Source organism: Chrysochloris asiatica, unplaced genomic scaffold (assembly GCF_000296735.1).
Source record: "Chrysochloris asiatica unplaced genomic scaffold, ChrAsi1.0 scaffold00003, whole genome shotgun sequence".
Taxonomy (NCBI): Eukaryota; Metazoa; Chordata; class Mammalia; order Afrosoricida; family Chrysochloridae; genus Chrysochloris; species Chrysochloris asiatica.
The window spans coordinates 38942882-38956627 of record NW_006408521.1 but is presented as its reverse complement, the minus strand read 5'-3'; the positions used below and the strand labels follow the sequence as shown (position 1 = coordinate 38956627).

General features: G+C 48.3%; 1 protein-coding gene across 1 annotated transcript in view; it reads right to left on the bottom strand.

Moving 5' to 3' along the window:
* Positions 1 to 12871, bottom strand: part of DUSP5 (dual specificity phosphatase 5) — a 14983-nt gene extending 2112 nt beyond the window's left edge. The window contains exons 1-3 of the mRNA XM_006831334.1: positions 12283 to 12871; positions 6721 to 6869; positions 1812 to 2031 (exon numbers count right to left, since the gene is read on the bottom strand). Of these exons, the coding sequence (XP_006831397.1) occupies positions 1812 to 2031; positions 6721 to 6869; positions 12283 to 12661 (748 nt within the window). The 5' untranslated portion in view covers positions 12662 to 12871. The remainder of the gene's footprint in view (positions 1 to 1811; positions 2032 to 6720; positions 6870 to 12282) is intronic.
* Positions 12872 to 13746: the final 875 nt, after the last annotated feature.

Genomic DNA, 13746 nt, shown 5'->3' with positions numbered 1-13746 from the left:
CTCAAGAAAAATAAAAAAAAAGTCCTTATAAGTAGTTCAAAAGGAACCCTGATGGCATAGTGCTTACACACTCAGCTGCTAACTACAAGGTCTGCAGTTCAAATCTACCAGTTGCTCCTTGGGATAAATACAAGGCTTTCTGCTTCTGTAAAGATTTATTGCCTGGGAAACCCTATACAAGGTTGCTATGAGTTCGAATTGACTTGATGGCACACCACCAGCACCAAGTAGTTCCAAAGGGGGACCCTCAACTGCCTAGGGCAACAGGGTGTGCATTCTAGTCTCCTTTTGTCCCTTCTGTTGGCCTCCTTTATGGTTTAACTTCTAATTGCCCCAGTGTTACATCCAAGGAAGCAAAGAGTCTAGACTGCAGTATTTCTGGAACCCACTCCAAACCTCAGGGGCTTAACCCTTCCGTGGGAGAGGTCCAGGCCCACCGGAGATGCTCATCCCTCCTCCCATCAGCAGGGCAAGAGGGTGGGAAAATGCATCCTGTGCTTTTCAAACGCTGTGGGTTTTGGCGGTTATGTCACAAACACAGACACACACACAAGTCAGGGAGGGCGGGTTCTGAGAAATGGACGGGGGCGAGTTTAATGACCTCATTAAGTTGCTATCTAGGTAATTAAATAACAGGCTAAGAAGGGCAAGGCCTTCCCAGGGACTAGGACCCAAGTCCAGGGTTTCCCATCCTGAACCTATCATTTGGGTGGCCTCTCAGAGACTCGGGAGGAAACATCTCAGCCCAGGGGACAGGAGGCCAGGCTCTGCCTCTGGCCTCTGGTAAGTTTCTCATCAGGGTTTCCTGTGTCACAGAAATTGTGTGTGATGAGCAGAGGGCGCCCACCACGTGGCTGAAAGGGGGCCCTTTAATTGGTACTTGTATTCAGTAATTATCACTGGGCTAAGCACCTGCCTTCTCCCCACTTCTAACAAAAACAGGGAAATCATGTCTCCCTTTCAATGATTAGTGTGTTGAAGACAAAGAGAAAGAAGACTCTAGAAAAGCAGGCATGTCTACAAGGTTGGGGAGAGGTGTTAGCAAATTTGAGCCTGAAAAATGTCAGCCCAGCCCTCAAGGGAAAGGGGTGGGGGAAAAGGAAGGACATCACAGAATCCTATGGTCTAGAGTTCTTTCCAGGCAGAGGGGCTGGAAGCCAACACCTTGGCTTTCAGACCTGCACAATGCGAACTGAACGGTTACTGCCTCCCAGGAATGCAGAATAGGATGCAAAAGATGCCAACGTTCCAGTGCGCAAAGCTCAGCGCTAGAACTAGAGTCAAGTGCTATCTCAAATCCAAAATTAGCTGAAAACACAAAACAAATTGCCCCCAAGCTGTATGCCAAAAAACGTGGAAAGCTGCCCGGCTCTTGGGGCTCTGTGCGTAAGTAGTCTCTCTCAGTCCTTCTGTTTGCTTTTAAAAATATCCCGACCTACGTAGGAGCATGGTTAGGGAAGCTCTTCCCCACCCCGTTTCTCTCACGTGCAGCCTTCTGAGCTGATACATTTTCTGCTCCCGCCCAGCCAGAAACAATAACAAAAGCGGCAGTGAGTACTGCCATAAAAGTATATTAATTCATTTATCTTGCAAACTAAAACGCCTATTAATAGCAACATAAATCCTCTCCTCTGCCTTTTCAGTGGCTGTGGCCCAACTCGGCTCTAATGCTTGGTGACTATAGACAAGACACTTCTTCATGATGAAGGTAGCTTCCCACCCCCGACCCTCAAAACCTCAGTCCATGAAAATCCAAGAACACATGCCCCTAGGGAAATCCCCAAATTATGGCGAGGATCGGCTGGACTTACCAATGAAGTCTATTGCTTCTTGAAAGTGGGAACTAATGTCAGCCGTGTGACTGTCTTCCACCGGGATCCACTTGTAGTGTAGGTGGGTGGTGCAGGCCTCAGAGGGCCGCCGTGAGACATTCAGCAGGGCCGTGATGTGCAGGTTGGCGAGAAACTCGCACTTGGATGCGTGGTAGGCACTTCCAAGGTAGAGGAAGGGAAGGATTTCAGCAGGGCCACCCTGTAGGCAAGGGCAAAGGACACCAGAACTATTGGATGAGCTTGCTGCTTGAGAGGAAACCCAGCAAGTCCTGACCTGTTTGTCCCTTTTCTGGTTTGAAGATAGATGGGAAGAACTAAGAAACTGTGTTGAAATTCTAGATGCCCTGGGAGGACAGGTAGTGGGGTTGTTGTGCAGTGCTGTCAAGTTAGTTCTGACCCATAACGACCCTGTATAGGATTTCTAAGGAATGGCTGGTGAGCTTGAACCAATGACCTTGTGGATTAAACTGACGCTGAAGTCCAACACATTAACCCACAGTGCTACACCAGGACTCTAGGGACAAGTCCTTTAACTCCAGGGCACCTTGGTTTCTTTATTTGTAAGACGACATTTTCCTGCTCTGACATTTTTATAGATGTATCACATCAATCAAGAAGTCCTGCTGGTGCATGGCTGAGCACTCCGCTGCTAACAGAAAGGTTGGCATGTTGAACCCACCAGCCTCTCCACAGGAGAAAAGACCTGGAGATGTGGTTCTATAAAGATGACAGCCTAGCTCTACTCTATCCTACAGGATCAGTATGAGTGGAATCAACTCAGACGCACACAAACACTCATCACTCCTAAGCCACTGTTGATCCTAAATGGATTCAGATTTCAGATGTTAAAATACAATCCCCTCTTCAAGAATAAAATAAAAATGTTTCTTAGGATTGAAAATAACCACTGTTTACTCAGACTTCTCAGATAAACTGAAGTTTTTAGGCAGAGGGCTTCCCCCATCCCTGACCTTCTTGATCTCCTTCATTTGAGGCTCAGGTTAGTTACTGGAGAGAGATGCTTTTAGGAGGCCACCCACCCACACCTGATTTCTCCACCCACACACCATGTTTCTAGCTAAGGAGATACACATTAAGGGAGAGCCAAAGACTATGTATCCTGAGGCAAAATTAAAAAGAACAAGTTGGGCTTGGCAGTTTTAGTATTTGGAGTCCTGATGTGGCACTGTGGGTTAATGTGCCAGACTGCAAAGCCATTTGAACTGCAAGGTTGGCAGTTCAAGCTCACCCGCCGCCCCTAGGAAACCTATACAGGGTCACTCTATAGGTTGGAACCCACTCAATGACACACAACAACAGCAAGATGGCAAGAGAGGTTAATAATGGCTGGACAGAAGTCCCTGGGTTTTTAGAGGAAAACACTGAGCTGGGGACAGTTGCTGTCTCTTTGAGAGTGTTTCTGGTTCCAGCCATCTACTTTCCCGAGTTTTCAATTCCTTTCCTGGGGTAAGAGTGGAGAGGAAGCTCAAGAGTCCTCTGCCAGACACACATAATAAGGGAAGCCAGGGGGACGTGACAAAGGGCAGCAGCAGATAATTCTCACTTTACCTCACATGTGCTGTTTGCTTTCTCTTTCCTAGGAACAAGTAGTTATGCAAAGGCTAGCTTAGCCACTTGGAAGAAAGTTCTAGAGGCTTTTACAAAGGATAACACTAACAACTGGTATTTTTATTAAAATCTACTACAACTATGGACTCCTAATGTACCACTGTAGTATAAGTGCTAGACCTCAAGGTCGGTTCAAACCCACCAGTCGCTCCTCAGAAACCCTATACAGGGTCACTGTGACTCAGAACTGACTTGATGACATTTAACAACTAAGCCTGTAGGACAGGCACTTGACTGCTAACTGCAAGGCTGGAGGTTCAAACCCACCAGCCGCTCCTCAGCAATGACACAGGGTTGCTGTGAGTTGCAACCAACTTGACGACAGCTAACAACAACAACAAAAAAAACATGGCTGGGCTTAAGGAGAGGTGAAATACTAGGCTGTTAACAGAAAGGTCAGCAGTTCTAACCCAACAGTTGCTCCATGAGAGAGTCAGCTTCTATAATCCTACGGGGCAGTTCTAACCTGTCCTATAGGGTCTCTGTGATCGGAATCCACATCAGCATTGGGTTATGGCTGCACACTTTATATGTTATCGTGTTTTTGTTAAGAGCCATTGATTCGGCTCTGACTCATAGGAACCCTGTGTATAGGGTTTCCAAGGAATGGCTGGTGGGTTAGTCGTGGACCTTGTGGTTAGCAGTCAAGTGCTTATCCTACAGCACCACACCAGGACTCCACTTACATGTATTTACATAGTACCAACTTCACAACAAATCTATGAAGCAGTAAGTAACATTATCTCCATTTTAGAGACAGGGAATTTGAGGCTCAGAGGGATTATTAAATTAGGAATCCAAACCGTTTATTTGTTCATTTAGGTTCAACCCCTACTGAGAATCTACATGTCTACCACAGATATTCTAGATCCGAATCTACATTTTAACAAGATCCCTACGTGATGCTTATGCATACATATTGAACCTAATGAACCAGTTCGATGTCCTGGATTAAAGGATTTGCCCTGAGTCAGAGTTAGTCAGTGGTAGAGAGCTAGGAGTCAAACCCAAATCTAATTGCTTGGAATATCATTTCAAAATGATGATCATTATAAGAAAGCAAGTGTTTTAAGTAAAAACAGGGAGGAAAGCTTTCCCTCCCTCCTCTCTTCTTCTACAGATCAAATTTCTATTTGTATCCCTCCCCTCACATACCTCTCCACTAAACCTCCACATATAGAAGCAGCCTTCCTGGGTGGGAGTGTGGTAAATAACCTGGGCTTAGTCCTGGTGTGGCAATGTAGGGTGGCTGAGTCAGAACCAACTGACACTTAACAACTGATCTTGGGACAGAGAACTCTATGTCAGCTCCGCTCTTACTAGCAGTTGTGACCCTGGGCAGCTTCTTTAACCTCTGACCCTTTGTCAGTAAAATGGGGATAATGATACCTATCCTCAGGATAATTGTGAAGTTGCAATGGGAGAGTGGATGCAGTAAAATCTGGTACATTATATAGCTGCCATGATCATCAAAGGCTGAAGAAGAAACACAAGGATATGGTTTCTCTCCCTGGGGAAGGCACAGGGCTGCTCACTCCCAGCAGGTCTGAGCTGGACCTCAACCCTGAGCATAGCTCTTCACTAGTCAGGAGCCACTAGTTAGCTTCCAGTGAAAAGGGTCAGGAGACCCACAACTGAGCAGCTATGGGCCCGCACTAGTGACACCAATAGACTCATCTTCAATGGATCAAACCGGACAGTTGACTCCCCTGAGTGCCTGGAGAATGCTGACACATCAGGCCTCGGATCTAATCCAGTCTCTTTTGGCGCTTAGCCCAACACACTCCTGAAACGGTTTCTTTTCCTTTTCTGTATCTCCTGTTTAGGCTCAAGAGGAACACACACCAAAAGGCCCTCAGAAACCCCAAAGGTTAATGAGAGAGACCTCGCCTAGTTTCTCTCGATGTGGCAGTGCTTCTAAGAAGTCGTACCAGGGAGTTCCCCAGATGAACTGCCAAGACAAATCAGGGCCTCCCCAGCCCCTGCATGGCCAAAGGTCTGCTGAGCTCTTTTGTAACCCACTCTTGTTTCTCTTTCACTTTCGGAGAAACCGGAAAAACACAATCCAAACAAACAAAAAACAAAACAAAAGCAAAAACAGAAATCTTACTTGAAAGCCCAAGATTCATCATAGACTGTATATATTTAATAAAGGAAAACAATAAAATTAATAACTCTGGCACCGTGCCGAGCTAATTGGCTTCCTGACCAAGGATCCTGTTCAAGAAAAGATCCCAAAGCTTTATTTGGAAGTTCATCCCCAGGGGCAGAGTTCTGCTCATGAGACAGCTGGCATTTTCGGCAGTAACTAGTCTTACTTACAATTTGGGTATTTTCTCATCTTATGGGAAAAGTTTGAAAAGCTTTCTCCTAGTCAGATGCTTTTCCTGAAAGTGTGTCACGTGGAAAAGAGACTGAAGTTCTGAAAAGACCTCAATCAGGGAGTTGAGAGAGAGTTCTAGACCAGGGATTGCTAAAAGCTAGCTGTGGGCGCTTGCAAATCAATTGCTCCCCCAGCTATGAAACAGTTTTTCCCTCTGTCAAACGGAAAAACTGGTTTTGATTTCTGGTTTCTGCCACATTGGAGTTCTCACTTGCCTTTTCTTCATCTTCCCGTATCATCTAGGTAATCCTGACTAGCCACTGAGCTTTCCATGTGACTTGTTTGTCAAACTGTCACGAAGTACAAAATACCCATGTACTTGTGTTGAGAAACATGAAACCCTACTGTGTTTCTTGATTTCCCCTTGCTTCAGAATTTATGGAATTAACAGTGGGGGAGGGAGGTAGAACCACCATGTTTGGATGGTTAAACTAAAGAAACAAACAAACAGGTATTTTCAGTTAAAAATACCAGAAACATGCCTCGACAGATATACTGGGTTGGTTTGCAGAAACTGCAGAGTATGAACAATTACAAAAGAAATCAACACAGGAAGCATGAAAGGCATCTCTGAATGTCTTCAGGGAAACCTAAAGCAATATTCTGAAGCTTCTCTGAACCTTCCAAGCCAGTGAATACTCATGTATCTTTCACATCCCTTTTCTCCAGAAGCTGTCAAGCATCCTGGGGCTCGTTTGCACTTGTCAGCTTGTTTTCTGGAAGGAAGCCCATTTACTCTTGGATGGAAACTCAAGTTGGCAAGTGACAGAGGCGCTCTCCAAACTAGAGCATTCTGCCAAACTCAGAGCCACCAAAGACTACTAACCCCCACCGCTGAGTGGGGAGAGGAAGAGCCAGAGAGGAATGGAGAAATACCTGGTCATAAGCCGGCCTGTAGCTGATGTTGACTACTGGTTTCCCACACTGGCTGAGGAGGGCTTTCTCAGTTTCAATCTCCTCTTGTGAAATGGGTTTTACATCCACGCAACACTCTGGATATTCAGCGTAGAAGGTCTCATATCCCCCTACACACACAAAAACAGATGTTAAGTATTGATTTCTCAGGCTGCCAGATCATACCCATAATTAGCCAATACCCCAAGTGGGGAATGAAGGAGCCCCTGTAGTGCAGTGTTTAAGTGCTCAGCTGGTAACCAAAAGGTCAGCAGTTCGAACGCACGTGCTGCTCTGTAGGAGAAAGATGTGGCAGTCTGCTTCTATAAAGATTTACAGCCTTAGAAACCTTATATGGAGCTCTGGTAGTGTAGTAGTTACAAGTTAGGCTGCTAATCTCAATGTCAGCAGTTCAAAACTACCAGTCTTTCTGTGGGAGAAAGATGAGGCTTTCCGCTCCCGTAGATTTACCGCCTTAGAAATCCTATGCAGGGTTGCTATGAGTCAGAACCGACTCTACAGTATACCACACCACTGGAGTCCTGGTGTGGTACTATAGGATAAGTATTTGACTGCTACCCACAAGGTTGGCAGTTCAAACCCACCAAAGTGCTTCTTGTATCAATAACATAAGGTTTCTGGGAGAGCAGTGGCTCTGTAGGATAAGCACTGGACTGCAAACCACAAGGTCAGCAGTTCGAGCCCACCAGGCACTCCACAGGAGAGAGATGAAGTTTTCTGCTCCTGCAAAGGCTCACAGCCTCAGAAACCCTGTTACAGGGTTGCTATGAGTCGGAACCAATTTGACAGCACTTAACAATATACAGTTGCTATGAGTCAGAACCTACCTCTGTGTCAGTGGATTTGTTTTTTTGGGGGCGGAGTGTGGAATACCCAAAAACATAAAGCGAATATAGATTCAGACTCCTGATATGACTGCAGACCACAAGGTCAGTGGGGTTCATACCCACCAGCTGCTCCTCGGAAACCCTGCTATGAGTTGGATCTGACTCAATGTCGCTTAACAACAATAACAATACAGATTGTGGTGACATAAAAAAAAATGAGTAAACCCAACTAATCGTTTTAGAGTAGAAAAGGTTCTCTAACCTCACACACGTATGCCTAAAAAGCCATAGTTTCAGAGAGGCAATGATTAACTTTTTGTATCTACCAGAAGCAGCTTCAACTGTGGAAGGAAATAACCTCACATCGGCACATATTAACCAAATCCCTCCAGAAGACAAAAGCTATTTATTTTCTCTCTTGTTTACCTAAGATGCTGAAGTGATTCTATAATTTCATTCCTTTATGAGCAGAAACTGGTTATTACTGAACTGGTCCACGTCTTCTGTCCCCCGGTCCTCAGATCTACGCAGGACTAGAAGTAGAACTGCCTCCACTCAGAAGGAAGCGAGGGCTAATATGAGGTTTAAACTCAGGGAAATAAAACAACTTTGCCCCTTATCCCCCAAGTGCTAAGAACACAGCTGACCATCCTTTCAATAGGCCCAGTTCAGAGGAATTCATACAGTTAGTTACCTTTCAAAAGGACTTCGAACTTAATTCTCAGCACCCCCTAAGGAAAACCTGTCTCTCTAGCCCTGTATTTTCCCCAAAGCACCCCCATCCTGTTTTCTTCTGCTTTCTGATGTTGTAACAACCCCTCAGTGGAACACTTTTGGCTTCTTGGGTTAAACCCCCACAGTGAGAAAATGGTTAATGGATTACAGGGCAGTCACCAGCTCCCTCCCAGAAGCTGCAGGCAATTCCTAGAATGAGTCATCTCGCCTCATCCTCCCCTCATCCTCATGGCTCAGTCTCAGCTCTCTGAACTGCCTCCCCCTCTCACCCCTGTTTAGTACATCCAAATCTCCCTTGTGGTCACTTCAGCAAGTCACCCCCTGCTCCTTCTTGGATAAGCAAGCTTCTGGTCTTCCCCCTCGTGATGACAGGAGGTCAGGCAGGATGAAGGTGGTGTGTGTGGCTTAGCCTCTTCAACCCCCAACAGCCCCTGGTCCCCTTCCCTCTTTGAAGGCTGGGAGGAGGACGTCACATACCTACTGGCTTCCTCCTCGGAAGAGGTGCCCTTTGTCAGAACCAAGGTGTTGTTTCCGGAGTGACTGGGGTGGAATCTAAAGTAACAGTGGCCCAAGTCATCCTCAACTTCAGGATGAGGCTTGGGTAAGTGAAGTCTTTAGGTCACCCCATCCCTTGCCTCTAAATAGACCACTTAAGAGTTGGTTGCCAAACGCCCATCTAAGGTGCAGCTATTGGCTTCTCCTCATTCTCAGCAATGAAGAAAACCTAAGTCTCATGGAAACAATCCAAAGGACGAATGGATCAAGTGAACCACACAGCCTCCACAACCCTGAGACCAGACTAGATGGTACCGAGCTACCACTGCTGACCACTCTGAAAGGGATCAGGGTAGGGGTCCTGGATAGAGACAAAACTCAATATAACAACAACAACAACAACAACAACAGGCTTAGTAGTCTGATAGAGACAGGTAGAAACCCTAAACCTTAGTTAACCCTGTCACATTTGCAGCCACCCCTGTAGCTCAACTTTCAGCCAAACACACAGGTCTATAAGGGGAACAGAATTACCAAGGCTCCCTAGAACAACCCACCATACCTGATCAAAGGGCAGCATTTGCCCAGGGATCCAGCACAAAAGGCAGGAAGGGATAGAAAGACAATGCAAACAGTAAACACAGGAAAGAACAGGAAAAGTGCTGTTACATTACAGGGATTTGCAGTCAGTGTCACAAATCAAAATGTGTATCAAGTGTTGAAGGGAAAACCAAGCTGCTCTGCAAACTTTCACCCAAATCACATAATGTTAAAAAAAAGTTTGCTGTCAGGAGGCAGAAAGAAAGCTCCAGTGTGGGCTGGAGCCTGTCGGCCTGTTGGCAAAATGTGAAGACAGACAAGGAGTCTCAGTGTAGCCGAGGAATAGATAAACAGGGCCCTGCCTTGGCAAGCTGGGGTCAGGAGGAGTCCTACAGATTAGATGGTCTGTCTTTCACCCACTGCCGTCAGAGGTGTGGAGAGACAGCACATTCCTCTCTGGTGCCTCACTTGAGTAGCAAGCAAGAGCCCTGCTGCTTCAATCCTCCTCAGAGAGATTCTGCTTTCCATCACCACCGCCTTACCAGGGGACTGGAGACAATGGTGGGGACAGGACGCTATATATAAATGCGCACTGGCAAGTCTATTTGGTCACCACCCTGTCATCGGAGTGTTTTTTCTTTAAGGGACAGAGGAAGAATGGAAAGAAGATTAAAAAACCTGGCCCTTAAGATCTGAGATGCCACCTACCAGTTTAAAGACTGAAATCCTAAATTAGGAAATAAATTAAAAACATAACAACAACAACAACAACAAAAAACTGGCAGCAATTAAAATCTTTAATAGTGCTAAGAGGGTCAGTATCAAACAGAGTCTAGGGAAATTAGAAATACACATAACCTCTGACCCTGCAATTCTCATGATTTTAGTGAGATAGACTGTGCATGTGCTAGAGCATATGGACAAGGATGTCCTCTGCCACACTGCTTCAAACACTAAGACTAGATCTGACGATGCCCATTGCCAGGGGCTGGTTAAAAAGGTGATGTAGACTCCTTGTATATTCATATAGAAGGTCTCCAAGATAGAGTCTGGTGATAGAGACAGGAACAGGAAATACAGGCGGGGCTTCAAAAAGTTCATGGAAAATTCAATAATCTTTTCCATTTTCCCACAAACTTCCTGAAGCCCCCTCATATGAAATTATATCCCGTTAAAAAAGACATTCAGGAAAAATGAAAGGGAATGTGGTCTAAGGTATGTTGAAGGCCCACTTCACTGGATAGTGGTTCACATTGTTTTTAAACCTGTGGTTGTTACTGCCATTAAAATTTAAAAACACTTTAAACTTAACACTTTCTGATATCAAATCTACAGATCTGCCTGCTTCCTGTGGTGTTAACTTCCAACCTGCCAGCATGACCCCTTTGGAGAGGGTGGGGAGCACATGTAGGAACGAGGAGGAATTTCCTGGAACACATCTTTCAAGCAGCCTGAGGAGGTGGACGCTTTTCCTGTTCTCACTGCTAAGAGCAGGAGGCAAAAATCACACCAGGAAGAGAAAGAAACCAGGGGCCCTGTGTGAAAGCTTTGCCGAGCCTGGAGCAGGCAGGCCACTGCTCCATGCCCTGGGGGCCAAACCTGTAGGGAGGATATTATTTTCTTCCCGGCTACCATCCACCTAACAGGATCCACTTAACAAGGGATAGGCAGTAAGAGGTGCTAATGGAGGTGGAAGCTGCCCACGTGCCCCTGGAATGTATGAAATTCCCCAAGTTGTTCAGCTTTAAAACAGTACCCCAGGTTTCCAGTTACCAGCAGCCCCTGAGCTATGAACCATACCTGCTTTTGCTGCTCACCAACAATGCTGAATCCCAAGGGGGTTAGAAGCACCTTGGTATGCCCCCAGGTCTCAGCACTTTGCATTTCAGTCGTGTCTCTTATACATTTAAGGATGTTACTGTTAAGTGCCTTCGCGTTGGTTCCGACTCATAGCAACCCTGTATAGGATTTCCAAGGAGTGCCTAGTGGGTCTGAAGCACCTACATTGTGGTTCCCAGTCCAGTGCTTCTCCTGCAGGTCCACTAGGGTTTCACATTTAAGGTCAGAAGGGCTCAAATACGTGGGGGATGCAATCATAGGAAGCGGCCCACCTACCACCGGAAGCCTAAATTATCTCCCTAGCAGGAGTAATGGGCAGGCTTCTGGGGCCACAAACCATAATCCTCTCTACCACCCGCAGCCTGCCCCCCCCCAACACACACACAAGGCTCCTCTCTCAGACCCTGACTCACCAGCCAGCCTGCCAACCAGGAGGCGCGCCTGTACCTTCCACCCTGGGCAGACAGGGAAGGAGCCCCCTCCTCCCCCGCTTAGGACCCGGGTCTCAGGAATGTTCCCAGGGCGTGGGAGGGAGGAGGTGAAAAGAGTGGGAAGAGATTGAGTTTAAGCAAGGCCCCGGAGTTGAGGAGAAAAGACCGGAGGAAGACAATAAAAAGCAATAAAAAGAAATGGAAAGGAAGAGGGAGGGGATCGCCGGGGTCAAAAAGGCAAGAGGGGTCGAGTGAAGGCACCGCGGAACCTACAGTAATTGCCCAGGCGGGAAGGGGGACACCCCGGCGCCAGGCTCTTGGGGGGTCGCGACCTGCTGATCCCCCGCCAGATCTATCAGATCGGCTCAAGGCCCGTGCCCAGCACTAGTCCACGGCCTGGGAGCCTCAGAGCAGCAGCGCCCCCCGCTGCACAGCCACCCACCAGCCCCGCGGACAAGCGCTTTCGAGGAATTCGGACAGGGGTGGGGGTGGAGGCAGGTCCGATCTTGGACATCTGTTATGACCTCCAGAAACGCACGTCAAGCTCCAGTGTGCAGTTAAGGGGCAAATGGAGACTTTCTCGGTGACCCGAGAGGGGAGGGGACCCCAGCGCCCGGGTGGGTCATGGGACTGACTGGCGGCCCCGCCGCGCTCACCTTTGAGGAAGTAGACCCGCGGACCCGCGGGCAGGCAAGCGAGCAGCGACATGAGCACGACGCGGGCGGCGCTCTCGTCGCGCAGCTTCTGCCAGTGGCGGCTGCCCTGGTCCAGCACGACCACGGCCGTCACGCCGCCGCCGCCTTCCTGCAGCAGCCGCGCGCGCGCCGTCTCGTCCGGCAGCAAGTAGCGCGCCGGCACCGCGCCGCCGCGAGCCCGCCGCAGCACCACCGAGTTGAGGTTGACGTTGAGAGAGCCGCGCACGCTCGAGGCGGCGAAGGCCAGGTAAGGGCGGCAGTCGAGCACCAGGCAACGCGCCGCTGCCTCCTTGCGGAGCATCTTGCGCAGCTGGCGCCCGTCGAGCGACGTGACCTTCATGCCGCCGCCCAGCGGCCCCGCGCCGCGCGCAGAGCAGGTGCCCACGGCCAGGATGCCCGCTGACGAGGTACTGCAGCCGGCTGACGGAGCCCCGCGCCTGAGCGGCCGCTCAACTCTTCTTTCCCGCCCTGCCTGCTGTGTACCCTCCCGGCCACTCACCACTCCAGAAGCCGGGGATTCCGCCGGCGGCGCAGTGTTTTATGTGAATGAATTTGCAACCTCTGACGTGACTGCCCATATAAGGCCAAATATGGGTATATCTCCGCCCCTTCGAACGGTGATCACGCCCTCCGGGGCGGGGCTCCCAACCCAAGAACTGGGCACGCTGGGCGGGCGCTCAGCGCCTTAGTCAGCGCGAGGAAGAGGAAGTGGAAGCGCCTCCTCCGGCTGCCGGTGGCGGTGCGCAAAGCGACTCACTCGCGCATCACCGGACTGCGGGTTGGGTGTCAGGACCGCCACCGCGCCGGGGTGATCCACGCCATGCGGGAAGCGGAGGAGGCAGGGCCGGCGCCGCACAGTCGGACTTTCTGTTTAAGGGACGGACGTTGGTGGAGAACTTGAGGGGGGCATTGCCACGAAAGGGAACTGGAGAGTACGCGGAGATGAAATCAGAAGCGGATTCTGAACCTTACTGAAGCCTTTCTGGTGAAATGAGCCGATATCTGGGGTTTATTTCAGGGAATAAGGGTAGTATAGGCGTCATGAGATCAGAAATGTGTTGGTAATTCTGGGCTACTGGGTAATGGGTATCTGGGGAGTACTTTATTACTGTTTTCTTTATTTGAAAATTTGCATATTAAAAGTTCCCCCCAAAAGTTGGTGATAATGGTTTCACAACTCAAAAGAATATAATCGACATCACTCAGTTGTATATTTAGAAGTAGTGAATTGGTGTGTGTTTTGCTGTGTAAAATGGAGATAAAAAGAAGGGATTAATTTCCCAAAATGGATTCTGCCCTCACTCTCAATAATAACTAGAATAAATTGATCTCTGAGGTGCTCGTTCGCATCCCTGGGATACCTGTTATGAAGTCGACATGAGGATCTACATGCATCTGGTAATGGAGCCCAGTCTAGCCTACTGC